Here is a 26,338-nt window from a genome sequence, read left to right as displayed (position 1 = left end):
GATCCCACCGATCAACGGATGGGCCATGATCAATCGAATGGAACAAATGAGTACATGATGGATTCAGGGCACAGCAGAGACGCGACTGACATTTCCGCGAATTCTTGTACCACTGGAAAGCTGTTCCTGAGAATTCAATAGGAAGTAGCAACAGGTGGAGGTGGGATTCTGATGAACATGAACATTAGATTCGTGGTTACCCTTAGAATCATCACCTTCAAGCCTCGTTCACAATTACTTCATTTACGCGACCACACAGAACATTACATGGTTGGTCAGTGTACAACATTACTTTTCCTTCAACAACACCAGCATCGCACGGTGACCCTCATCCACCTCTTCACTCTCATCGTTCATCAGTCACTTGTAGAATCACAGTTCAGAATCATACACACAGAAACGCACAATCACACAACTACAGGGGAAAACAACGAAACAATCTTTTTTCTTACGCTCTGCCCGCTCTTCCTTGTCTCCCTTCTCTCATAATTCGCGTCGTCATTTAATCTTGCTACGTACTATTGCTTCATCTCACTCACTCCTTCCCATAGATCAACTCTCTCTGTACTCTGTATGACCATTTGATACTCATCGTTCGTTCTTGTTGCTGTTTGCTATCTTTGTAAAACGGATTTTCACCTTGTCTCAATCTACTTGTCTCTTTTACCCTTAATCCCTTCTATCTATCACCCAATATGGCAGGAGGTACCAAACGATCCCGTCAAGATGATATTGATACACCCATCACTCCCCCTTCATCACAAGAAGACGATACCCCTACGCCTACTCCTACTCCCACTGCAACTCCCACACCACCTATCACACGTAATTCATCTTCCTCAATTCATACGAGAAGGCAAGCCACCACCGGTACCAACAATGACACCACCACCACCACATCTCGACCTCCATTGACTCGATCGTCAGCAACTCAACCACCACCACCCCGTAATAACGGTTTGGGCAGGTCGAACTCTCTGTTCAACATGTCAACTAGAAGATCCGGTCTCACCTCAATGTCATCATCATCATCTTCCTCTTCTTCTACCTCGTTTGCTGTCCCTTCTGGCTCAGGGTCAAGTAGGGTCGGGATGTTAACGCGTACTCAATCTACCCCATCTATCACTTCGCCCAGTCAACTCAAGGCAATTGCAGGAGGAAGTGGCGGTAGCGGGCCAGCAGGAAAAGGTGATCCCGAAGATGGTCTGGGCGGTGGTGGACCTTCAAAGAGGTTCGGAAAAGGGAAAGAGAATATCCCACCGAGGAAGGACAATAATGAGAATTCGTCTTCCGGCTCTGGCGGTCAGGAAGGTGGTTCGCAGAGGAAAAGACCTAGAGTATCAAGTAGGGGTAGTATGTCCGGTTCAGCTAGATCGAGGGGAAGAAGTGGCAGTGTTGTCAGTGTGAGGAGTGAGACAAGTGGTGAGTACCACATCTCGTTATTCCTCTGCTTCTCTCTTTCGCTAACAGTATCGCCGTACAGGTCGACACTCTTCACTCGCTCCTTCATCTTCTGCTTCCTCCATTGCGTCATGGTCTGCGCGTCTTCCTTCTCCCGCTCCTTCCCAAGCATCGTCCATCACCCCCTCACTCGATTCGGTCACTTCGGCCGATCCTCTCGATCTCATCAAGGACGAGGACGAGTTCGACGTCGATAAGACCCCTACCAAGGCTAGACCAGTCACTCGATCGACCGTGCTTCCTCCTACTCCACCACCTTCTTCCCCTTCCCTACGTGACGTGGAGATCAAGTCCACCACCGAACGCGTCAACCTCATGCGGGTGTATAGCGATAAAACCGAAACCGACGAGGATGTCGATATGTCAGAAGACAAAGAGATAAAATTGAACCCATATAAACAACTCAAAGCTCATCTGCGACTCTCGTCTTCCACCTCTGAATCCACATCTACCGATCAGGTCATCATCGGTCGAGAAGAAGAGAAAAAGGTGTTGAGATCGTATCTGACCAACAGGAACGATGTTGATGTGGGCATGTATATCTCCGGTCCACCAGGTACAGGTAAAACCGCTCTGGTCACTGCTCTAGGAAGGGAGTTGGCGGAAGAAGGTTGGAAGGTCGTTGGATTGGGATGTATGGGTTTGAAAGTCACTGATATCTGGAGAAGGTTGGGTGAAGAGCTGATTTGTGGGAAAACCGAAAAAGACGTAAAGGACTTTATCGCTCAGGCGGATTCTAAAGTGTATGTCACCCTTCCTTCGATATCGAAAGGGATTATCCACTAACCACCTTTCGCCTATCTCTAGGTTCATCATTCTCGACGAGGTTGATTCACTCATGCCACCACCACCTTCTATCGCACCTCCAGCCACTTCCCACTTACTCACTAAGCTTTTCTCTCTTCCTTTACTCTCGCCAACCGTCAAACTTATCTCTATCTCCAATACACTCGATTTAACACTTCGAGCTCGACTTGTTCTACCTGATAGCGCCCAACCCTTGGTCCTCCCTTTCAAAGCTTATAATGCGGGTGAAATGGCACCTATCGTCTCATCTCGAATTGCCGCTGCAACTGCTACCATGTCTAACGGAGGACAGGCCATCAAGATCGATCCTACCGCCATCACTCTCCTTACTAAGAAGGTCGAAGCTCAGAATGGTGATCTGAGAATGTGTCTTGGTGTACTCTGCTCAGCAATCACTCAAGACGATGGTTGAAATCCACCCCCTAGCATAAGAAGAGATCCCTACCAAAATTCCTACCCTAACTGAAAGCACCTATACCAACATCTCCTCAATTCATACGAGAAGGCAAGCCACCACCGGTACCAACAATGACACCACCACCACCACATCTCGACCTCCATTGACTCGATCGTCAGCAACTCAACCACCACCACCCCGTAATAACGGTTTGGGCAGGTCGAACTCTCTGTTCAACATGTCAACTAGAAGATCCGGTCTCACCTCAATGTCATCATCATCATCTTCCTCTTCTTCTACCTCGTTTGCTGTCCCTTCTGGCTCAGGGTCAAGTAGGGTCGGGATGTTAACGCGTACTCAATCTACCCCATCTATCACTTCGCCCAGTCAACTCAAGGCAATTGCAGGAGGAAGTGGCGGTAGCGGGCCAGCAGGAAAAGGTGATCCCGAAGATGGTCTGGGCGGTGGTGGACCTTCAAAGAGGTTCGGAAAGGGAAAGAGAATATCCCACCGAGGAAGGACAATAATGAGAATTCGTCTTCCGGCTCTGGCGGTCAGGAAGGTGGTTCGCAGAGGAAAAGACCTAGAGTATCAAGTAGGGGTAGTATGTCCGGTTCAGCTAGATCGAGGGGAAGAAGTGGCAGTGTTGTCAGTGTGAGGAGTGAGACAAGTGGTGAGTACCACATCTCGTTATTCCTCTGCTTCTCTCTTTCGCTAACAGTATCGCCGTACAGGTCGACACTCTTCACTCGCTCCTTCATCTTCTGCTTCCTCCATTGCGTCATGGTCTGCGCGTCTTCCTTCTCCCGCTCCTTCCCAAGCATCGTCCATCACCCCCTCACTCGATTCGGTCACTTCGGCCGATCCTCTCGATCTCATCAAGGACGAGGACGAGTTCGACGTCGATAAGACCCCTACCAAGGCTAGACCAGTCACTCGATCGACCGTGCTTCCTCCTACTCCACCACCTTCTTCCCCTTCCCTACGTGACGTGGAGATCAAGTCCACCACCGAACGCGTCAACCTCATGCGGGTGTATAGCGATAAAACCGAAACCGACGAGGATGTCGATATGTCAGAAGACAAAGAGATAAAATTGAACCCATATAAACAACTCAAAGCTCATCTGCGACTCTCGTCTTCCACCTCTGAATCCACATCTACCGATCAGGTCATCATCGGTCGAGAAGAAGAAAAAGGTGTTGAGATCGTATCTGACCAACAGGAACGATGTTGATGTGGGCATGTATATCTCCGGTCCACCAGGTACAGGTAAAACCGCTCTGGTCACTGCTCTAGGAAGGGAGTTGGCGGAAGAAGGTTGGAAGGTCGTTGGATTGGGATGTATGGGTTTGAAAGTCACTGATATCTGGAGAAGGTTGGGTGAAGAGCTGATTTGTGGGAAAACCGAAAAAGACGTAAAGGACTTTATCGCTCAGGCGGATTCTAAAGTGTATGTCACCCTTCCTTCGATATCGAAAGGGATTATCCACTAACCACCTTTCGCCTATCTCTAGGTTCATCATTCTCGACGAGGTTGATTCACTCATGCCACCACCACCTTCTATCGCACCTCCAGCCACTTCCCACTTACTCACTAAGCTTTTCTCTCTTCCTTTACTCTCGCCAACCGTCAAACTTATCTCTATCTCCAATACACTCGATTTAACACTTCGAGCTCGACTTGTTCTACCTGATAGCGCCCAACCCTTGGTCCTCCCTTTCAAAGCTTATAATGCGGGTGAAATGGCACCTATCGTCTCATCTCGAATTGCCGCTGCAACTGCTACCATGTCTAACGGAGGACAGGCCATCAAGATCGATCCTACCGCCATCACTCTCCTTACTAAGAAGGTCGAAGCTCAGAATGGTGATCTGAGAATGTGTCTTGGTGTACTCTGCTCAGCAATCACTCTAGCCGAGAACGAATGGTTGAAAAAGAAATCCAACCAGGCCCTAGCGGATAATGGAGAGAAAAAAGAAATCCCAATGACCAAAATTGCCGTTACCCATATACTGAAAGCTTTGACTTCTTATACCCAACATCTGAAATCTGCCGCTGGATCGACATCTTCCAGCACCGGTAGTGCGACAAGTAAGAAAATCAGATCGGTACAGATCCAAGGTAAAATGGTCTTGGTATCCCTTTTGGTCTATTTGACTAGGGTGAAATACGGATTGAATGGATGTCCATCTATCTTTACAAGTAATGGACAGATCACACCTCCGCTTACACCTTCGAAATCTTCTTCCAACCTGATCGGTGAATTGACTGTACAGAACTTGTATACTACGTATTGTCACTTATTATCACACGATCATTCGCCTTTCCCACCATCGCCCGAATCGGATTATCGAGATCTACTATCCAACCTTGAAACGTTAGGTCTGGTCAGTATAGTAGGAGGTGGCTCAGGATTAGGATCGATCGGTTTAAGTAGATCTTCAAGTGGAGGAAGTGGAAGTTCGACGAGATCTAAATGTTCCTCTGGAGGAGGTGGGAAGATTGAATTGTGCGTTAAAGAAGAAGAACTTAAAGATGGTTTAGGTCTTGGATCTGCAAAAATGCAGAACAAGGGGATAGCCGAAGAGGAAGTGAATAAGATTTGGGAGAGGGAGGAAGGGAGATTGAAGAGGATGAGAGAGAAGGAAAGGGCTAGACTAGCTGGTCTGGCTGATGGGACGAGTGAACAGTATATCTAACGAAATCGTTACTTCACTTCAAGATAAATCACTTTCATGTGTTCAATATTACGACACTAGTTTTAGTCGTCTCTTTTCACAACATTACATAGGGAATGTTTTCCGCTTTACGTTCTGTTTTGTTTATCTTTGCTCTGCTCACTGTGCTCTTGTAGGATAAGAATAAAACGGATTATTATGCTTGCTCCGATCAATCAATTTGTATACAAAAAAATTCAAATCAAATCAAACGAAATCAAACACACATTTCTATCGATTATCAAGTAGTTTTTCTCAATTTCCTATCAGTACAGTTCATAGTTATGATTGCTTGCTTTTTATGTTTCCATGCTCTTTTCCTTGTTGATATTTATGATTTTATATGAGTATGAATATATTGTTCAATCCAAATGAAGAGAGCACACGCATAGCAGGGGTCGAAGGATAGGCTTGAACATGTCTTTGCTTCTTCGATCCTTTAGCACGCCCAAACATGTCACAGATATCCTTCCGATGTTTACAATATCGTCATCTGCTTCTTGCGCTGAGTAGCCTTTGACGTCTTCTTTTCCATCGTATTTTGAAATTCTAAGATTCCCGCCTGGATATCATATTTTCACTCAGTCAATGGTCACTAGCTCCGATATATCTACAGTGTATAAGCAGTTCTGAATCCTACGTGTGGACCTATACTCGTCACTGCGTCGTATCATTTCATATGTACATGCTTTTATATCCTTTGATGCGTTATTTCCTTTGGACTGTCAATATCGTACAGTGAGTATTTTGTTTCGCTTTTAGCTCTTGGTAAGTACAGTGATCAGATAAAGCGTGACAATATCAAGTGAAATTACCCAACCCCGCTTGTTAAGCACATTACAGAGTATAATTTATCTCAAGGTGTAAGACTGACGGTATCAAGCCATGTCTTCAAGCAATTATTCACATTCAGGTAAGTAGTAACATTGTTGTCAGAATCCCTCTATACAGTATACTGTACTTACTGTCGCCACTGGCCTGTATGTGGTTACAGCAAGCGATCAAAGCGATCATACTCACACTGGTAATCATACCGATACCAATTCCAATACAGATTCATCTCACACAACCTCAAATGCCTTACCATCCGATAGAGATCTCTTATACATGTCTCTCAACGGCCAGAGAGCTGTTCTCAACAATTTAAGAGATAAGGTTTCCCAAGGTTTTCAATTTTCCGACCGAGAACAAGAGGTTAAAACCCAGATCGAAAGTCTAAACTCGGTAAAAGCAGCGGAAAGATCTGAAGAGCTAGAGAGGCAGATCGATCAGGGGGAATGGGATTATCCAGATTCCGATAGGGGTCTATCTCCCATGTCTAGCGTTAGCGGATTTGGAGAGGCTGGCGAGGATGAGAATGAGAATACGGATAAATGATCTTGTTGGTCCAGTATATATCATCCTTCAGGATTGGATTTGTTTTTGATAGATACGTTTTGTCAGTGGCATGAATGACATTGATCAAATCAATATATTAGCCTTTATCAACCAGTCAGATTATACCATATGATATGCAGGATATATACGTAAAACGAAGCCTGACAGCAAACCACCATTTCCTCTAAATCCGACAAGCACCTATTCTTCATCTGTATCTTCATCCTCACCACCTTCGATCACCACCACCCCACCGCCTTTCTTGATTTCACCCAATTCCCTACCGTGTTTCTTCAACCTATCTCCAAAGGCCTTTCGGGCACCAGGGTTGGAAGCTACATCCCATACTTGTAATGTAGCTTTTGATCCTGCTGCTGCGAGGGTCAGGGGAGTTTCTGGATCAGGTGACCATCTAGCCGTGAAGATTTTACCCAATCCCAAATCTCTGGATGTAGCCAAACTGATCTCCCTCTTTCTACCTTGAACACCTTCACTCTCTTCATCTAGGATATTCCAAACTTTGACGACCTTGTCCATACCTCCCGTAGCGATACAACCTCTAATATGAGGGTTGATGTCTAATGCTGAAGCTGCGCCGTCATGTGCCGAAAGAGTATATTTAGGTTGAGCGGTGGATAGGTTGTTAGATCCTTTGGAGGATGAGAGTGTTCGAGAATCGTACGCTAGGATGAGACCGTTTTCGAGGGAGACCTGAAATTACGATCGACGAGAGAGATAAGCTCCTGCTTGAGTTTATGACGATGAATGATGGATGTCGGAAGGCTAATGCTGTATAGTAAGGATTTACTTACAAAGAAAGAGGTGGGTTCCCATGGATCCCATCTTATACACTCCACATCACTTCCAACCTGAGTTCCTATAGCATCTTCAGGCGCTCTACTATCCCAAACTTTCACTATCCTATCCCACCCAGCACTAAGTACAGCTTTGTCCAACCCATTCGAGGTCGACTTATTCCATTCTACACCCTGTACTTTCTCACCTTTATGGATATTATTCCACGATTTTAAAGCTGGCATGGGTGACTCTCTCGTCAGATCCCATAATTTGATCGTACCATCTGCTGAACCGGATAAAAGTAAATTTCTATGATTGGGTGTCCAAGATAATGATAATACAGGTTGAGTATGGTATTGATCGTTTGCGGCAGGTTGAACCATCTGTTTCCTCTTTTTCTTTCCGGTTCCTAATGGTTTGGCTTCTGGTTTTTCAGATGAAGGTGATGGACCAAGTATAGCTTCAGGATATAAACCATCAACCAAGTCTGCATCCCAAATTTCAATCGATGGGTCAAATGATCCTACAGCAACGTAACTTCCCTTCGAACCAGATGATGATGAGGATGATCCACCAGGAGGGAAATCCAACCATTCAACACATAAGGGGAAAGTAGGTAACATCAAATCATGATGGGCGTATAGGTTTTCATCGGAATCGGCATAAACGTGGAAATCGAGTGATGAGAGATCGGAAGTAGTTCGAGCGGTGATGATGATGTTGTCGGTGGGTAGCAGGGAAAGTTCTTCTCGTTCGATTTCTTCGTCATCCTTAGGTTGAACGAACATGATCAGTATACATTTGACTATGGGTCAAGAAGTAGCACTCACCTCTTTGAGGGTGATATAAGGATCTTCGTTGTTATCTCGATAGAATGACAAACCTTTCACATTGGCAAAGGCGCCCATAGCTACGATTTGACAAACCCGTCAGCTGAATTTTATATCTTCCAGGTCTCGGGAACTCACCGACTCCCTTGGACTCCTCGTTGTCGTATTCATCCATCTTGAACGCAGACAGATCATTCGGATCAGATGGTTTGGGTGGTTCCTGAGGTTCCGTGTCCATATCCACATCTCCTCCATCTACTTCTGCATCTTCGTTATCCGAGTCGGACCCACTACCCTCTTCGTCATCCTCGTCAACGCTGAGAATATCAAATTAGTAATATAGCTCTCATGACATGCGAAGAAAGATTCCACACTTACTCTTCCCAGTCTTCGCCTTCACCTACGTCCATACCTTCCATCTCCTCTCTTAGCTGTTCCAGCACACCTGGTCCCCCCAATTTACCAACTCTTTCTAATTCGGTATCATCTAGATTATACCTTTTTGGCTCGGCGGATGATTTACCCCTAGGTACCCACACTAGGGACGAGATGAGTGTGCCTGACATGACTGCTGGCAGGTCAAATCGAGAGATGTTATAGGAAGACAACGATGTTCAGAATGATCAATCGTGCTGAAGTTTACCTTCGACGATGGTGGTGGACCTGAAATCTTTGAAAAATGATCTTCGAGGTAAGGCTTATGTAATCTGAGCGCCACGTGAGACCGAAATGTAAATAAATCACCTTAATATCTTTCTGACTTAAAACAGTTTATCCCAGCATGTCAACTGTGGGGACCCACCTTGATCATCGCTATGAAACACATAGAGACGCTCAGTGCGAGTACATCTACTCGTGCAAAGCACAATACCACCAACACACAACGACAAGGGCAGTGGACGACATACAGGCAAGATTGCAGATCTCTGACATCGACTCCCGCAAGAGACTTTTCAAGGGATTAGGGTCGACGTGCTACATTCCTCAGCGAGATCGAGCGATGATCGTTTATAGACCCGTTTCAAGATGGCGATGATATCTGATGTCGAGTGAGTCTTGGCCATTGGTCGTTCCGACTGCTTGTATCGCTGAATCACACTTGCGTTCATAGCTACATCTTACAAGCTGTTCGCCTATCTTCACTACGAATCACCGATGATCCACTTACACCACGTATAATCTCTTTGGACCCTTCCTTCGCCTTGAACCCATACATTAACGCATCTGGATTATCCGACATTGATAGATGGCCAGAGATCAAGAGAGCCTTGGACTCACCACCACCTGAACCATCTTACCTGTCCTCTGAAAATGGCTATCCTAGGCGCAATCTCAGAGATAACTCTGGAGGGGGAGGAGGGGGGTTGAACTATACTCAAACTATAATGGGAGGTAAATCAGGAGGGGCAGGGATGAGAGTATCAGGTCGTAATGAGACCAAACGTGGTAACGGCCAAAGTAGAAGTAATCATAGGGCAAATTCAACTTCCCTAGTCACGGATATGCCTCTGTCACCTTCTCAAGGACAAGACAGAACTCCAACAACCAATATGAGACTTCCCACGATGGATAATGGGTTCTTCTCGCCTTCCGGACGGCCTCGTGCTGATTCAGCTCCTGCTCCGGGATTGTTGGGTGTTCCACCTGGAGGAGTAGGACCGAACTCTATACTGAACGGAGCAAGCATGTTAACCTCTGGAAGGGGGTTAGGGGTAACTCAAAACGTTGGTGTATTGGAACAAGCTTTAAGTACGAGCGAAGCTTCCAATGAAGATCCAGGACATATCACACCCGGAGCTGCGGGTATGGGAATGGAGGTAGACCAAAGTTCGATGGGTCAAAATGGGGCTTCGCAATTGGCTGTAACTGGTATAACGACAGGTGGAGTGGATAGGATGGTAGGAGCACTAGTGGACGAAGGAAGTGATGTGGATGAAGATGAAGCTGCCGAAGCTGAGGGTATGGGACGTACTCAAGCTCAAGCACAGCGTGATTCTAGCGCATTACCAACAGACTCAAGAAGAGTGTCTGTAGATACGCTCAACAGTGAAAAATTGGATTTCACCCCTATACCTATCCAACAAAACGGTCCAGCCGCAACATCCTCTTCATCACCGCCGGTTCAATCTTCCGCATTAACAGCTGCTTTGAACAAATACGTTCCACATCTCGTATCGACCTCATCGACCTCATCCCCTCCTCCATTCATAGAAGAAGGTCCACCGCCAAATCCGTTCACTTCTTTATACGCCACAGTGGCTGCGCCACCGGGTGCACCCTCTTTATCGCTAGAAATGTATTTCCCACATTCCAAAAAGCCAACAGATCCTATTATTGCCAAAGTCCGAAAAGACGCTACGGTGGAGGAAGTGACAGGATTCGGATTGTACAAGTACTGGGAAGATGGTAGATTGCCTTTGTTGAGCGAAGAGGAGAACGAAGTCAAGTGGAGTGCAGTAGGCTGGGGATTAAGGATCGTGGAGGATGATGGTGAAGTGGATGAAGATTTCCCTCGTGAGTATCGTCATGCAAAGCGAGCTGTGTCGGTGATGTCTCGAAACAGGGATGACCTTAAGCTGATGATATTACTATTTACAATACAGCGCTTGATCGAGAAAGTCAGATATCCAAATTCTCCTACGGTCAATTCGCTATCGTCGAAGCAACCGAAGAACAGAGTAGGTGTTCAAATATCTCTCATCGAAGTCGTGTAATGTATCACCTGCTAATTAATGCTGTACTTGCAGTTCGTCAAAATGCTGCTAAAGCACCTAATATCCAAAGAAGACCTTCACGTATCTTAGCTGCACCCACTCCACGACCATCTAGACCACCCACTCAGCCATTTTCTCGAGGAGCTACTCTGACTGTTCCCTCCACCATGCAAGCCACAAGCTCGGCATCCTCATTCTCCTCAAATGAACAAACTCCACTGGGCTCGATCGCTGGACCTGGTTTGAGTACGACAGCAACCGCTATGAAAGGTAGCGTAGGCTTAAGCTCGACTAGTAGCGAGATTGTAAGGTTGAAAATCAGAGTTACGGCTAGTGCGGATGTTCATTTTACCACTACTATCAATGTGTAAGTCCATCTGTTCTCTTCTCTCATTTAGGTAAGCTGATCACGACCGGTTCTCCATGCAGTCCATCCGATATGTATATCGCCGATCTGACCGAAGTCTTATGCAAAAAGAAGAGATTACAGATGCCAGTTACAGACTGGGTATTATGTCTTGCAGATTTAACTCTGGCTATACCCCTCGATAGGACTGTTGCAAGTCTGGAGGGTAGAACGGATCTGGCTCTGGTGAAGAGACAATGGGCAACCGAGCACGGCTTGAGAATCGATGATAGACGAGGTGGTGATCCGAGTGGTAAGTGGATCTGATCGCGCAAAATGGAAGAAGAATAACGGATAGGGACTGATCGATGTTCATGGAATAGCATCTATATTTAAGAGACAATCGGAACCTGCTCCTATGCAACGATTCGGACCTGGTCTCGCAGATTTCTCTCAAACATATAAGGTAAGTATTCTCCTCATCCCGCCATTCCAAGCTGTTGAGCACCCGTCGAAAATTTTGAAGCTGATGGAAACTCGGTCATTCAGAAATATACGGTACAGAGGAAAATTGCTATCGGACGACATGAGAGAGTTTTGGCGATTGATGGTGATTACATACACGTGAGTCATCACTCCGTTCCCCTTCCGGCAAACATACTATGCAGAATGAAGTAAGTATCCATGATAGGTTTTGATCATATTTCCCTCATAGATCATGCCATCCGAATCAAGGGCGTTTTTCGACTCGATGAAAACGACTTCTTTCCACATTACGCTCGTCGCATCGTGTAAGCTCACCGGACGAGCAGGAGGGTTCAAGATCAACGTTTGGAGGGAAGGAGCTCAGAAAAGGTACGAGTTTGAAGCTGAGAATCAGAGGCAGGCGAGTGAGTGGACTTGAAGTGTATCGGAAGACCATGGTCAACAGCTGACGGATCCGTTCGTTCGAATGTGATTCATAGCGGATATCGTCTCTACGATAAGACAATTGTAGGAGTGGTTTACTGAATTTGAAAGCGCTAAGCTGACATCATTTTGTTCACGTGTAGGATGAAATCGTATTCCTCTGAACGGAATTCAATCTTACCCCCTCCAAGACCATCTTCGAAGAGATGAAGCCAAGATTCTGGAGTGGCATTGTGACAAGCAATCCTATATGTTGTACTCTTGTATGTATCCATTCGCGCTCCACAAGTGTAGAGACATCAAAATGCATAAGGTGGGTTCTAGGTTGAAGACAGAACAAATAATGTACAATGGTTATGTATCAAACGTCTACCATGAATAAAAGGTATCCTATCCAGAAAGTGCAGAAGAGTGACGTCCACAATCAAGCCTATATACAACACAAATCTCTGTTGATTAGCAGTGATCTTGTTACTGAGTGAAAAATCCAAACATCACTCACAGACATTTTCATCTCAATCTTTCCATGGGGTTTATACCCAATCACCTCGAAATCATCAACTTTAAAACCATCTATATCCCCAATCTCCTCTTTCGTTCTCTTGAAATTCAATTTCGGGAATTCTCTTGGATCTCTCGAGGGAGGATCCTGCATCGGCTTCGATCTGAGCTGCTCGGAACTGCATCAAAACTCATTGTCAGAATAATCGATTTGAGAAGATAATGGAGGTTGGACATACCTTGCCATATTACCAAGTTGGTAAGAGAGACCAGCGAACAAAGCTCGGAAAGCAGGAGGACTGACTTCTCCCAAGTAGATGGGAACCACACCCCAAGCACCCTACGAGACAGGGTATAAGAACATCAGCCTCGATATACTCTTCGAGCGATTTATAGCGAGGAACAGAAGGAAATTAGGCTCACTGTACACCAGCTTGGACAAAGAATCCACCAGCAGCAAGACCGCCAAAGGAGGTAGGCAAGATCCATAATGGCAAGAAAGCTATCGAGAATGCAGGATGAGGCTCGGTCCGCCAAGAACTCGTGGAGATGGAAGCGCCACTACCAGCTGTCCAACAAGCACAAACGAGGATAGCGAATCGCCTTCCGGTGTATTGACTGGCGTATCCAGCGATTGTTCCACCTACTACGGCACCGCAGCTACAGCGAAGAGCGATTAGCAGGGATCTTAAAGAATTTTGGAGAGTGATGACTCACTTGGAAATGATGGTAGCCTTAGAAGCGAGTTTGGCGGAAAGATGTTTGGTAGTCTTGAGATAAGTAGGGTATAAATCTTGACTTCCGTGTCTACATGGTGCGCCGCAAGTACGATGAGTATCTCCAAGAGCTCTGTACGCGTGTAGGTGACTCACGAGAAGAAGTTGAAGAACGTCATGAGGCATACAGCCCAGATCCATCGCAATACAGACGAATCAGTGTGCGTAAATCATGAAGAACGATATTACTTATTGGTCCGGAACATAGTACCCAACTCTCTGAGGAAGTTCTTGGTCGTTTCCTTGGCAGTGAGACCCTAGCTTTGGCTTCTTCTCTGGCAATGATGAATTGCCTTGATTCCGGAAGCAATGCTCTGATAATAGCAGCAAGTAAAGAGAAACCGGCACCGAAGAAGTACAAGGATCGCCAGTGGTATTTACTGTATTGGACGATGGTAAGGTTGATTACAGCAGCGAGGAGATATCCGACGGCGTATCCCTATGACACGCATTAGTATGAATCTTTGGCTCACACTGCTCAATCGAAAACTCACTTGTTGGAGCATACCGAGGAGGATGAATAACGATGAGCAAGAGTAGGGTCTGTGCATGATCTTGATGGGAACTCACCGTGTTGAGGATCGCTCCTCTGTTTCCCGTTGCCGTCGACTTCAGCAGTGGTATTGGTCATGATTGTCGACGGTCAGTTGGATTGATGGGATGATAAGCTGAGTTTGGCTCGTAAGAGACAGGGAGTATGATGTATGATGTGCAAGGTGAAGGATGCAAGTTGCAAGGAAGAAGAGACGCGTTGATTCATGTTCATGTTTTCTCATTTTATCAGAACAGTTGGTTGGGTACTACTCATGCTGATTATATTCGCGTCGCGTCGATCGAGGGAGGGGAGTGGCTGGGCACATCACGTGATCCTCCCCAAGAGGATACAATTCAGACATCCGTAGAAGCAACATCACTGCAGTCATACCATCCATCTCTTGTCATCCTGATCTAAACTTAGATTCATGCTCGCTGGACCTGTACCGGAAAGAATCGAAAGTGATACGATAATACCATACATACATATGCACTGAACACGTCAAAGGTGCTTCTACCTATAGATCACCCATTTGACAAATTCCTAAACCCAGTCTTACTCTACCTATTCTTTATCTCTCAACCACTTACTCCCACCATTAACGAATATCGCCGCGATCCACCCAATAATCTCCCTCAGCTAGATTTACCTGTAAACTCGGATATTATCCTGTAGACCATTCTGTTTCCATCATTTATCTGAGCTCCTGATGCTCGACAGCCTGAGCTTTTTCGATGTGGTGTTGCTCAGGTTTATCATGATCAAACATTTCAGTGGGATCAGCGTCACCACCACCTCGTTGATAGGCGACTTTAGCTTGTTCGAAGTGAGATCCATCGGCTTCGGGACCACAGATGACACAGATAATACCCCATGCGATGACTGCCCCGAGAAGGATACCGGTGATAGCTGCATAATCGGGGATATTGGTTCCAGCGAGCTTGAGGGAGGATCCTGCATCGGCTTCGATCTGAGCTGCTCCGGAACTGCATCAAAACTCATTGTCAGAATAATCGATTTGAGAAGATAATGGAGGTTGGACATACCTTGCCATATTACCAAGTTGGTAAGAGAGACCAGCGAACAAAGCTCGGAAAGCAGGAGGACTGACTTCTCCCAAGTAGATGGGAACCACACCCCAAGCACCCCTACGAGACAGGGTATAAGAACATCAGCCTCGATATACTCTTCGAGCGATTTATAGCGAGGAACAGAAGGGAAATTAGGCTCACTGTACACCAGCTTGGACAAAGAATCCACCAGCAGCAAGACCGCCAAAGGAGGTAGGCAAGATCCATAATGGCAAGAAAGCTATCGAGAATGCAGGATGAGGCTCGGTCCGCCAAGAACTCGTGGAGATGGAAGCGCCACTTACCAGCTGTCCAACAAGCACAAACGAGGATAGCGAATCGCCTTCCGGTGTATTGACTGGCGTATCCAGCGATTGTTCCACCTACTACGGCACCGCAGCTACAGCGAAGAGCGATTAGCAGGGATCTTAAAGAATTTTGGAGAGTGATGACTCACTTGGAAATGATGGTAGCCTTAGAAGCGAGTTTGGCGGAAAGATGTTTGGTAGTCTTGAGATAAGTAGGGTATAAATCTTGACTTCCGTGTCTACATGGTGCGCCGCAAGTACGATGAGTATCTCCAAGAGCTCTGTACGCGTGTAGGTGACTCACGAGAAGAAGTTGAAGAACGTCATGAGGCATACAGCCCAGATCCATCGCAACCCTACAGACGAATCAGTGTGCGTAAATCATGAAGAACGATATTACTTACAATTGGTCCGGAACATAGTACCCAACTCTCTGAGGAAGTTCTTGGTCGTTTCCTTGGCAGTGAGACCCCTAGCTTTGGCTTCTTCTCTGGCAATGATGAATTGCCTTGATTCCGGAAGCAATGCTCTGATAATAGCAGCAAGTAAAGAGAAACCGGCACCGAAGAAGTACAAGGATCGCCAGTGGTATTTACTGTATTGGACGATGGTAAGGTTGATTACAGCAGCGAGGAGATATCCGACGGCGTATCCCTATGACACGCATTAGTATGAATCTTTGGCTCACACTGCTCAATCGAAAACTCACTTGTTGGAGCATACCGGACAGAAGACCTCTCGCATCGGCAGGAACGTTCTCGAGTGCGCTGTGCAAAAAGGTAGCCTTGTCAATGATGTGGTACTTGTTGAAACCGGATCTCTCAGGTCCTTTGACTCACGTTGCGGCGGCAGCGCCCCAGACACCTATTGACAAACACACTCAGCATCCTTTTCGGTGCATAGAAAAGGAACAAATACAAACCTCCCATCACTATCCCAAATAATGACTGAAAGTTGGGCAAAGCAGATGTCAGTGAAGAAAGGACGAAGTGACTCTGTGACATGCAAAACTCACTCGGACAGCCAAGAACTGCTTATAGGTGTTACAGAATCCTGATCCTAACTCGAAAGCCATAATGAGGATCATCACGATCACTAAGGGCCATTTTCGTCCGTATCGATCGGACAAGATACCGAAGATGACTGCTCCAAGTGAACGGAATAGAAGTGTCAAAGTGATAGCTGTAGTGATCTTTGCTGGCTTGACTTCGAATTGTTCAGCGAGTGAATCGAGAGTGAGCGACACAGCGAAGAAATCGAATCCATCCCTTTTAAGTGTTGTACATAAGCTGATGGATCGCACACGAAAGTAGCGATCAACTCACATAGTCCAGCAGAACCATCCCTAAATACAGTAGATACAAAAATTCAGTAATCACCTTGCCATTGCTACAGCATGGAGTGTGAGCTTACAGAGAAGAACATGAGCCACGCAAAGGGTGAAACCATCCTGACAAGCTTGATAGGGTTTTTGGTAGTAGGTGCTTCACCTGGATAAGTACCTTTAAACGAAGGAATCATCGCTCTGACGAACGATTTATCCCCTCGATTAGCGTGCCATGTGGCCAGCTGATCCTTGACGGACGCGGAATGACGATGGACCTGTGGAGCATATTCCTCTGAGTTGTGGTCGTGCAATTTACCACTCTCTACGTGTGACATCTTGAGGCTAGTATAGGATGTCTAGGGATCACAGTATTCTTTCTTCTCACCAATGAATGATGACTGGTACCGATCGAAAATGATAAGAAAAGATAAAGAGTAGGAATAGCCGGGGGAGGAATTGATTGGCAAGAAGGCAGATTATATAACTTTTTTCTCTCTATGATGGACACCAACCTTTCCTTGGTCATTGCACGATCTCTCTTGTTTATCGGCTATCGAGAAGGCGGCCCCTTGTTTTGCCCCATACTCAACTCCAAAAAAAAGCACTAACGTCTCCCAATTCCTTTAAAAGGAACGAACATATCATTCAGAATCTGATTGGCTTGACTCAAAGTCATGCGATCAAAATAAATCTTCTCGTGTGTCATAATGACCTAAAGTATCACTAGTCTGTACCTTTCGTGTGTGTCGAAAGAAAAAGCGTCTCTGTTTCTGTACCCGTCGATTTGTGTCATGATCTATTTTTAGTTTCATTACGGCATGTGGGCAGATCACTCAAAAGGGAAAGGGCTGGGATGCGGCATCGGCAACTTCGTGTGACTTCCCCCACATTTACGTTCAAATCAAAAGCCGCTAATCTCCTATTGGCAAAAATGGCCCCACCTTCGTAAATGTCCAGAATCCAATTCCATTGGAAACCAGGGTCAAGCACAAATCTTCTGGATTCCTCGTAATTGTTAGGATCCAGGGATTGCGCATCCAGATTCCAGTGAATCTGAACAGGAATACGATCGAAATCAGCGACCACCTAAAACACCCGTGTGGCCGTTCTTCGTGCATACAGGCATCTGCTAGGATATTATTCTCTTGCGTAGTCATGTTCGCCATTTCTACCACAGCATTGAAACGAACATTTCTGATGGCTAGTCGCGTCAAAGAGGCTTCCTCTTCGCACTCGAGCGTCGTTCCGAGCTTATGAAGAGCAGATATGGCAGCTCTATTTGTGGCCTCCTGTTACCTCCACATATCACGACCCAACATCAGTCCTTTCAGAGAAGAATATCTCCTCGATGGGCATCCTTTCTCTGTACGCTCCACAATAACAGAAAGAGAAAGTCCGATCAGCATGCAAGAGGGTAATATTGACCTAGGATCAGATTGATCTTGCAATGATCATTTCTTGTTCAAGCTTGCCACCAGAAAACTAGAGAGTTCATTCAACGCACAACAATCATCAAATCACCAAGATAAGCACACAAGCGATACATGAAGTTTCTCGACATGTCCTATCACTTTGAATTGTCCCACCTTTCAAACTCGTTGGGGAGACCAATAGATAGTCACTCGGTATACGATCGTTCATCCAGCTTTTCTGGATCAATCTCCCCTGGATGGTCTCCTGCTCTCGTCCAACAGGAAAGTATGACCGATTTTTCAGCTCAAACTTCGGGACTACAATTCCCAATGTTCTCGACATACCAATCTAGTCCATCAACCATCACGATCACAGTTGAGTATCCCAATTCGGCTACCATGGAGATAAGCGTCCCCGTAGAGATCCCCAATGGACTGCAAAGCCCAACCAGGGTATTCGACCTTGAAGATTTGTATATCCCCTCGAAGGACAGAGATACCATATACAGCGAAAATACAAAGGATTCCGGCCGACCCCGCTCTATAGTATCTTCTCAATCTGTCCCAGCAAGAGGAGTGATTCCAAACGATACCCGATGGCCTTGGTGTGACCAGATGTTTGATGTGCCTGTGATCGAACAGCTCGGCAGTCGCCCAACAATAGTGGTTACCGATGGCCCAGAATCGGAAGTAGCCTCGCTAGTCGACCCTTCCGACACGAGTTCATGGTCACTCGCAGCTTTGTGGGACAGCATCACCGGTCAGATCCCCTCGGAGAATTCGATCGCAATCCACTTGCCTTACGATGTAGCTCAGTCTCCTCAACAACTGACAAAGTTCCAATTGGCGATTCCACAACTTGATGCTCCGACTACCGAGGACAATGAAAGAGCGCTCGTCAGATCTAGTTCAACCAACGTCTGGTCAGGAATCATATCCGCCTTGACCGACCGTTGGTCCCAAGCGTGCAGCACCATCAAAGAATATCTCAGGCAACACGCATCGGATTCAAGATTGGACTACGAGCGCCTAGACCCTTACGCTTGGGATCGCGAATTCCAATCAAGAGCTGAATCTAATGGTCCAAGCGACACTCTGTACAGTACGGAAAACCTGCCACCAGTGGGTCATCTATCCAACGGACCTCAGAAGGAACTACCAATGGTGAGACGAAAGTCGTTGCCCGAGGATAGGCTATATGACGTCGATCATCCACCTCCGACAAACCATCCAGTATCGACTCAATCGAGTCAGATGGTATTAGCAAGAAAATGATGACACCACGATGACGGTATTGGAGACTGTTCTATCTGTAGCATAAATCCTTTGTGATGCTGTATGTATGCAGTACTTGACCGATGTTCGATATAGGTTCCTTTGACTTACCCTTTTTGCTCAAAACTGTATGATGCAGGTGTAGATATCGAGTCATGGTTAGTCATAAGTGCTAATGGAAGGACGAACGGTTACCGAAACGTGTATACCCTCCTTTTTCATACAAGTGGCGTGATGATAGGTCGAGGCGATCCTTTCTTAGTGGACCCCTCTTGACGAAAAAACACATATATAAAGGGTGATCTATCGATATCTTGCACCGTAAATTTCTGCATCAACCCTTCCTTGAACATCGGTATTAAACCAGGAAAAATGCCTGATTACCCTTCAAATAATAGTCCCCCCAGCGTAACTGCCCAAATTTTCAGTCAACTAGCTGCAAGATCGGATCACATTTTGCCACAAGAATACAATCCGGATCGACCACGATGGTCTTCTCGTGCCAGTTCGTCGTATGGGCCATCCTCGTCACCACAACCGCCCAAATCATTCGACATCTACCTGGATGACACAGATTACAGCTCCTGTGACGATGCAGCCTCTACAATTAGCTTCACTGATACTGCTCCGTCCGCAGATCCCATCTATCCTGCATCGTTTGGGACCCCTAATCAAGGCATTGAGATGGCCCATCCCCTGCCACAACCATTCAACGCAAGTGCGGCATCTATCGAAACCTTTTGTACTTCCGCATCGGAAAGTCGGATGTCAGATGATCCTGACTCCTAGTAAGTGAACTCATATCACTTCAAACAGTGATGCTGATTTTATGCTTCTATAGCGTTGGCGAGAAGAAAGATATCAGTTGGCTCGAGTCTGCATCTCTGTACGATCAGAGTGAGCCTGCCCCTCCTCCTTATTCAGTGTCGGTGAATCGATCGACTTTCCACTCTCAGCCATATTGCCCCGATGATCAGGCCTACATCCACTACGCTGAGAGGTGAGGCTTCAAGCTTCAACCATCGTCGTCTGTTTCCGCGTAGCTATGCTAATTATTGGTCAACAAGCAGAAATCAAAGTTCCGAATCAGTGGCCTCACACAAGTCGAGATGGTCAGCTAGCAAACAAACCTTCTACAAGAAAGCCAAGTCCATAATCAGTCGATTCAGCTCTGCTATCACCGGAAGACGAGATTCCCGACTAGACTACGACGAGAGCTTCGATTCTGATAGTGATTCACCATACGAGTTCAGTTATTCAGATATGAATGAGAAGGGTAGGCTCACTGGCGAATGGAAGGCGTCTACGGGCATGCCTAGTGGAAGAGCACCCGAGCTTGTATGATAATCCTGCTTGTCACATGCTTATGCTTTATACTATACCTTAATGTGCACAGTTTGGGCATCCCGGAATCTGATAATTGTATTGGCGTGATGAATGCTGGTGGATCCTTTATGCATGGTATTTTCTGATACAGTGACGTGTCACGTTTTCGTTGTTCCGTTGACAATAAGCTGCAGATGATACATTCAGGTATACAATCGTCCTATGATCTTCGTCAAGTTATTATTAGGGTCCGGTCAAATAAGTAAACAGAATAAAATTTCGACTGACTGACTTTACCTTTTTACTTATCTCATCATCAACAAATACAACAACCGGCTCAGCAATAGACAAAAATATTAGTGACCGAATCATGTCATATAGCTCGATAATTAGCCCGTCTGAAGCATCTAGTTCCTCACATTCTGTCCGCCAAACATGGGAAAGTTCCAATTCGCCTGTGCCAAGTATTGCCTCGTCAACAACTTCGGCAGTTTCAGGTTCAGCCCCGACGGGCATTCCTAATATCTACTTCAATCCCAATATCAGCGGGTCTTTCATAAGCTCAAATCCAACATCGCCTTGGGCTCCTCTGTCCAGAAGTGTCGTTAGGTGAGTGCATCGTTTCTTTCAGCTATGCTAACTAACCAACCTTCCTCAGCTCCTACCTAGAGAGATCCACGTTCAGCCATGAAAGCAATTCAAGTGAACATTCCTCGATTGCCAACACTCCCACATCCTCAGCGTTGATGGTGTGTGTTGACGAGTCAGAGTTGAGCATATCAGATCAGAGTAAAACAACTTTCGAAGAAATGTAAGTGGATTATTGGAATCACTTTAAACCGTACAGTATAGCTGACTTCCACTAGTTTGGGTGAGAATTATGATTTTAGAGAAGACTCGCCCTCACCGTCAATAGGTTCGACTGCAAGCTCTATGTGGGATAAGTCAAGAACGTGTCTTAGTAGAGTGACATCAAGCATCGCTGGAGCTTTCTCAGACAGGTCAACTGATGATCGAAAGCGGTTCGACTCGAACGTCGGCACTGGAAGTGTGACGGACTTCGAACACAGCCCTGGTCTTCAGGCGAGATTGGTTGACTTCCTTGGGCCGAGTCGATGAACCCACAGAGATGATATGCGACAAGAAGATCCAGTTGAATCGTCTCGTACAGCGTGAACTGTAGGTGAACATGTGTATGAGACATTCATGGTTCCCGTAATTGCTTATTAGCCAGATATGAAGACCAGTAAATGTCCATTCCATCCACCAAACTCATCTTCCTTGGTCGCCAGCCTGTCAAGGCATTTCCCAGACTAGGCTTGAAGAGAGTGGAAGACACCCAGGCTTCTTGCATTGCTATTGATTGGGGGATTTAGCATTCGAAATTTGCACGCCTTGCTGAACTTACCCCCTTTTGGTGCCTTCGCTCTGTATCCTTTACATCCTGAAACCCTCACTACTGCATCTAGTATGTCCGTGAGACGTTCAGTGAACTGATTAGAAGCCATGAACACTTGACCCCTCAATATTGGTCCCTAAGTAACCAGAAATTGATAGTCAATATTTACAGCACCAACTAAGGGAAGACTAACCCGTTCAGCTACTCTCAGGTACAAGTCTGCAATATCATCTGTATGTATCGATGCTATCCTTGTCTCATGGGAGTAAACAGTCTCAAAAATCTTCTCGTCGGTCTTACTGGCTTTGAGAGCCTCATCAAATATATAGCTAGCGAATGCAGAGCCATCACGGCCGTATACGACTGCCCCTCGAATCACGATACCGTGAACTTTCTCACCTATATGTGATATATCAATTAGCATTGCAAATATGGAGAGCTACGAATACGCACTTTCCAAAACCGGCACTTCTATCAACGGACGCCATTGTACGGCCTCGTTGTATGTCGAAGTGGGTTGTCTTTCGTCAGTCCACTTTTCCAATCCGCCATAACCTCGGGAATTGATCCATAATCCAGAAGTGTATATATATGTGGGTTTGGGCGATCCCTTCGGCCTGTCAAGATGTTTCAAGAAGTTATGAAAGATATCGATAGCGGGTTTAGCCCCATTCGCGGATAACGCATCGATGACTGAATCGCTTGTAAACTAAACAAGGCCAGCCACTTTCGGTCTATGCTGATTAACTTACCGACGTCACACTGAGCTGCTATAACTCCCCATTTCTTCCTTCCCTCTTCACTATAAGGATCAGTGACTACAGGTATGATCTCATTTGGTGCTAGTACTTCCTCTGCACTCTTTCGCGATCGCGTACTACCATAAACGATGTGGCCTGCCCGAACGAACGCTTCTGCCGCTGGCAATCCCAGAAAGCCTATACATTACGAACTCACTCATGAGCTATGAGCTGGCATCGATTTTTCTTCGCTTACCTGTAGCACCCAGAATAAATACCTTCATGGTAGGATATATGGTGACAACGAGAACTCACAGACAACATGGTTGCGATCTATGGCGTAATCAACCCGTTTTCGTAGGGGACCAGAAAGTGGAGGCAACAGCCATCACCGGGCGGACATCACCGCCATCTGCGTTCCAAAGGGAGTTTGAGGCTATCTCCGTCGATGTTTGATCCGGTTCTTAAATTTCTGAAGATGTTCAACTGTACGAGTAGTTACAAAATTTATCGCTTGCTCTACGAATCATTCTCGTTGAAGAGGTCGATAACCGCCCCAACACTTCGGCACCATGTCAGAAGCTCAGGAAATGGAGGTGGATATCGCTTCTTCCTTGGACGATCAGATCGTCAGCGGACCATCTAGCCCTGCGCATATCTCCCCTCTCCATCTGGATCTTCGACGACAAACCACGTTATTACTCGATGATCTTGGTTACTCCCCTTCTTCCCCAGCTCCAGTATCGGTACCACGCATAGTATTCGACTATGCTTTCAATGCTTCGTCTTCATGTTCTACCACTGAGCTGCTCGATGCCTTGTCCCTCATCTGCGCTTTCGAAGGTGTATCTGCCTTTGTCATCTCCAGATTTCAACCCGTCCTTATCGATCTTCTGGCGCGATGGCTCGAAGACTCTGCCTTCTCAGATATAGAACTCCTAGAGAAGAGACTTACCACTCTCACATCGCTGGCGGACGTCTATCCAGAATTATGGAGGTACGTTGTTTTTGTATGTGACCGTCGAATATAGCTCACAAACTTTGGTCTTCAACAGCTTAATCCACACATTCATTGTTCAATCGCCTTTTCGAACCTCTCCTATATCAACTATACCACTCGCAGAAATACAGACCGCCCCTGTAGAACGACTACACTCTCTTTTGCTATCCCAACTGCGATTAATCACAGCCGATCCTCGTATAGCCACTCGTGATGATTGGCCTTTGTCGACCCTTCATACGTTACGTATGGAACATCCCGATCGTGGGGTCAGGCTTCTAGCAATTCAAATATTAGCTAAGCAGAGAGGGTGGAGTGAAGAAAAGCGTATGAAAATGGAGAAAGAATGGGTAGGGGAGGTTGATAAGGTGGATGCGAATATCGCATACGGAAGCGAAATAGTGAAACTGCCTGGCGGAGGATATCAGGTCCGCAAGATTGTAGTGGATGGGTGGATGTTACCAATAAAAGAGGCTCAGCGTATAGGAAACGGTAAGTTACTTTCTGGAATTATAGCGAAGGTTTTACTAAGGTCATGTATAGCTCGACAGTCAATATCAGACTTTACCTTCTCCAATCACCCCTTGATCAATCCTTCCGACCTGTCTCACCATGTCACGCTAGTCGCGGAATCATTATTGTTCTGCGCTTCGCCATTCTCAACCCTCACAACATCAATCTTACATGTTCGTACCACACCTACCGATGTTGCTCTGCTCTCAGTTTGCCCCTTGTTACAGCTTGGCCTACCAATCCTTCTTACCTCCCCACCTTCTTCAGGGAAGACACATATTCTGCAGTATCTCTCGTCAATGCTATATCCTTCTCAGCGACCAACGAACCGTATCCTCACGATCCCTCTAGCAGATACTTCCATCGATGTGAAAAGTCTGATTGGTACCTACGTCTCATCCCCAACCAACCCCGGAACTTTCGAATGGATGGAAGGTGCTTTAGCCAAAGCGATTAGAGCGGGACGATGGGTGATCTTCGAAGATGTAGACAGGGGTAGCACGGAAATGCTGGTAACTCTCGCTAGTATCGCTAGAAGTTTGAAGGCCGGACGGCCTGGAAGAAGAGCAAGATTATCCATACCGGGACGAGAAGATATAGAAGCAGGGGATGGTTTCGCTTTATTCGTCACTCGGACCACTCGGACAGGTTACACAGTACCAATTTTCTTCGGTCACCACATTTTCCACGAAGTTCACCTTGATTCTCCTTCTGATGAAGATATCCTGGAAATTCTCTCTGCTCGATTTCCGCGTCTTCCCAAAACTCTTCTCACAAAATTGGTGAATATTTGGCATCTTTTGCGACCATTCGACAAGCTATCCGGTCAAGTCAAGGCTAGAGATATTGGCTTGCGAGATTTAGAAAAATGGTGTGCCAGAGTGGAACGAGAGCTGCCGTCTTCTGCTTCCCTCGCTTCCTTAGAGCAATCCGGCGCTACGCTCCTCTCTAACCCAATTGTTCAGGACGAGATCTTTCTAGAAGCCGTTGATATCTTCGTGGCGTCTTTAGACAATAAAGGTGTTTCGCTGCAGAAACGATCTCAAATGCTAGAGGTAATCTCTACAGGCTTAGGGATGGACGCAGATAGGGTTTCGGCTTTGGAAGGCAGAAAACCCAATTTCGAGGTCAGCCCCACTTTCAGACAGCTTCACATTGGCCGAACTGTCATGGACATGTTTGGATCGTCTCGCCGTGAAAGTACCTCATCTTCACGCCCATTCGCCCTTACCAAACCATCTCTTGTGTTGCTCGAACGAATTGCAGTATCCCTTACCCTTGGCGAACCAACACTGCTTGTCGGTGAGACAGGTACTGGCAAAACAACTGCTGTTCAGCACATCGCTTCAATCGTCAAAAAACCTCTTACCGTCCTCAATTTGTCGATGCAAACTGAAAGTAGTGACTTGCTTGGCGGTTTCAAGCCAATCGATGCTTCCATATCAGCTAGAAACCTTCATGTGCGATGGCAAAAGCTGTTTTGCGAAACCTTTAGCATGGGTAAATCTCAGAATGGCGCTTATGTGGAAGCGGCGTCGAAAGCCTTAGCTGGTAGGAAGTGGGGTCGGTGCGCAGATCTTTGGTCTTCTTCGGCTAGAAGAGCTATCGACAAGTTGGGTAAAGGAGAAAGCGAACCTGTAACACCGGTCGAAGGCGGCCCACCAAAGCGTAGAAAGATCACCAAAGCCACGAAAGTAGCCGTTCAATGGCAATCGCTGCTCGTCGATATATCCGACTTCAATCGCTGCTCGTCGATATATCCGACTTCGATCTCCATCATGTCAAAATGAACAGTA

General features: G+C 46.3%; 11 protein-coding genes across 11 annotated transcripts; 7 read left to right on the top strand and 4 right to left on the bottom strand.

Annotated features, from left to right (window-relative positions):
* Positions 1 to 695: 695 nt before the first annotated feature.
* Positions 696 to 5,368, top strand: L199_007577 (uncharacterized protein; the record flags this gene model as incomplete). The annotated part of the gene is made up of 8 exons (XM_064893266.1): positions 696 to 1,422; positions 1,484 to 2,204; positions 2,269 to 2,621; positions 2,701 to 3,105; positions 3,159 to 3,338; positions 3,400 to 3,864; positions 3,932 to 4,118; positions 4,183 to 5,368. 8 exons carry the CDS (start codon positions 696 to 698, stop codon positions 5,366 to 5,368), a joined length of 4,224 nt encoding a protein of 1,407 aa, XP_064749338.1.
* Positions 5,369 to 6,271: 903 nt separating this feature from the next.
* On the top strand, positions 6,272 to 6,763 carry L199_007576 (uncharacterized protein; the record flags this gene model as incomplete). Its single annotated transcript, XM_064893265.1, has 2 exons — positions 6,272 to 6,299; positions 6,381 to 6,763. The coding sequence occupies 2 exons, from the start codon at positions 6,272 to 6,274 to the stop codon at positions 6,761 to 6,763; spliced, it is 411 nt and encodes a 136-aa protein (XP_064749337.1).
* Positions 6,764 to 6,964: 201 nt separating this feature from the next.
* Positions 6,965 to 8,957, bottom strand: L199_007575 (uncharacterized protein; the record flags this gene model as incomplete). Its single annotated transcript, XM_064893264.1, has 5 exons — positions 6,965 to 7,474; positions 7,576 to 8,331; positions 8,392 to 8,471; positions 8,530 to 8,708; positions 8,770 to 8,957. 5 exons carry the CDS (start codon positions 8,955 to 8,957, stop codon positions 6,965 to 6,967), a joined length of 1,713 nt encoding a protein of 570 aa, XP_064749336.1.
* A 460-nt stretch (positions 8,958 to 9,417) lies between these two features.
* L199_007574 (uncharacterized protein) lies at positions 9,418 to 12,570 on the top strand (the record flags this gene model as incomplete). Its single annotated transcript, XM_064893263.1, has 10 exons — positions 9,418 to 9,440; positions 9,503 to 10,905; positions 10,995 to 11,069; positions 11,139 to 11,472; positions 11,535 to 11,764; positions 11,835 to 11,917; positions 12,001 to 12,075; positions 12,167 to 12,341; positions 12,417 to 12,444; positions 12,504 to 12,570. The coding sequence occupies 10 exons, from the start codon at positions 9,418 to 9,420 to the stop codon at positions 12,568 to 12,570; spliced, it is 2,493 nt and encodes an 830-aa protein (XP_064749335.1).
* A 214-nt stretch (positions 12,571 to 12,784) lies between these two features.
* On the bottom strand, positions 12,785 to 13,756 carry L199_007573 (uncharacterized protein; the record flags this gene model as incomplete). The annotated part of the gene is made up of 7 exons (XM_064893262.1): positions 12,785 to 12,790; positions 12,863 to 13,040; positions 13,101 to 13,201; positions 13,290 to 13,363; positions 13,427 to 13,521; positions 13,579 to 13,668; positions 13,734 to 13,756. The coding sequence occupies 7 exons, from the start codon at positions 13,754 to 13,756 to the stop codon at positions 12,785 to 12,787; spliced, it is 567 nt and encodes a 188-aa protein (XP_064749334.1).
* A 1,110-nt stretch (positions 13,757 to 14,866) lies between these two features.
* On the bottom strand, positions 14,867 to 17,212 carry L199_007572 (uncharacterized protein; the record flags this gene model as incomplete). The annotated part of the gene is made up of 13 exons (XM_064893261.1): positions 14,867 to 15,158; positions 15,219 to 15,320; positions 15,405 to 15,483; positions 15,548 to 15,642; positions 15,700 to 15,789; positions 15,855 to 15,906; positions 15,955 to 16,204; positions 16,260 to 16,317; positions 16,390 to 16,414; positions 16,473 to 16,497; positions 16,566 to 16,818; positions 16,876 to 16,895; positions 16,964 to 17,212. 13 exons carry the CDS (start codon positions 17,210 to 17,212, stop codon positions 14,867 to 14,869), a joined length of 1,590 nt encoding a protein of 529 aa, XP_064749333.1.
* A 1,224-nt stretch (positions 17,213 to 18,436) lies between these two features.
* On the top strand, positions 18,437 to 19,564 carry L199_007571 (uncharacterized protein; the record flags this gene model as incomplete). Its single annotated transcript, XM_064893260.1, has 1 exon — positions 18,437 to 19,564. The coding sequence occupies one exon, from the start codon at positions 18,437 to 18,439 to the stop codon at positions 19,562 to 19,564; it is 1,128 nt and encodes a 375-aa protein (XP_064749332.1).
* Positions 19,565 to 19,936: 372 nt separating this feature from the next.
* Positions 19,937 to 20,908, top strand: L199_007570 (uncharacterized protein; the record flags this gene model as incomplete). The annotated part of the gene is made up of 3 exons (XM_064893259.1): positions 19,937 to 20,352; positions 20,406 to 20,564; positions 20,635 to 20,908. The coding sequence occupies 3 exons, from the start codon at positions 19,937 to 19,939 to the stop codon at positions 20,906 to 20,908; spliced, it is 849 nt and encodes a 282-aa protein (XP_064749331.1).
* Positions 20,909 to 21,260: 352 nt separating this feature from the next.
* L199_007569 (uncharacterized protein) lies at positions 21,261 to 22,009 on the top strand (the record flags this gene model as incomplete). Its single annotated transcript, XM_064893258.1, has 3 exons — positions 21,261 to 21,499; positions 21,549 to 21,701; positions 21,757 to 22,009. The coding sequence occupies 3 exons, from the start codon at positions 21,261 to 21,263 to the stop codon at positions 22,007 to 22,009; spliced, it is 645 nt and encodes a 214-aa protein (XP_064749330.1).
* An 85-nt stretch (positions 22,010 to 22,094) lies between these two features.
* L199_007568 (uncharacterized protein) lies at positions 22,095 to 23,313 on the bottom strand (the record flags this gene model as incomplete). The annotated part of the gene is made up of 6 exons (XM_064893257.1): positions 22,095 to 22,246; positions 22,299 to 22,425; positions 22,483 to 22,688; positions 22,743 to 22,982; positions 23,042 to 23,227; positions 23,286 to 23,313. The coding sequence occupies 6 exons, from the start codon at positions 23,311 to 23,313 to the stop codon at positions 22,095 to 22,097; spliced, it is 939 nt and encodes a 312-aa protein (XP_064749329.1).
* A 288-nt stretch (positions 23,314 to 23,601) lies between these two features.
* On the top strand, positions 23,602 to 26,332 carry L199_007567 (uncharacterized protein; the record flags this gene model as incomplete). The annotated part of the gene is made up of 3 exons (XM_064893256.1): positions 23,602 to 24,026; positions 24,085 to 24,521; positions 24,573 to 26,332. The coding sequence occupies 3 exons, from the start codon at positions 23,602 to 23,604 to the stop codon at positions 26,330 to 26,332; spliced, it is 2,622 nt and encodes an 873-aa protein (XP_064749328.1).
* Between the last annotated feature and the right edge of the window lie 6 nt (positions 26,333 to 26,338).

This window comes from Kwoniella botswanensis, chromosome 2, assembly GCF_036426115.1.
Source record: "Kwoniella botswanensis chromosome 2, complete sequence".
NCBI lineage: Eukaryota > Fungi > Basidiomycota > Tremellomycetes > Tremellales > Cryptococcaceae > Kwoniella > Kwoniella botswanensis.
This window is presented reverse-complemented; position numbering and strand designations above follow the sequence as displayed.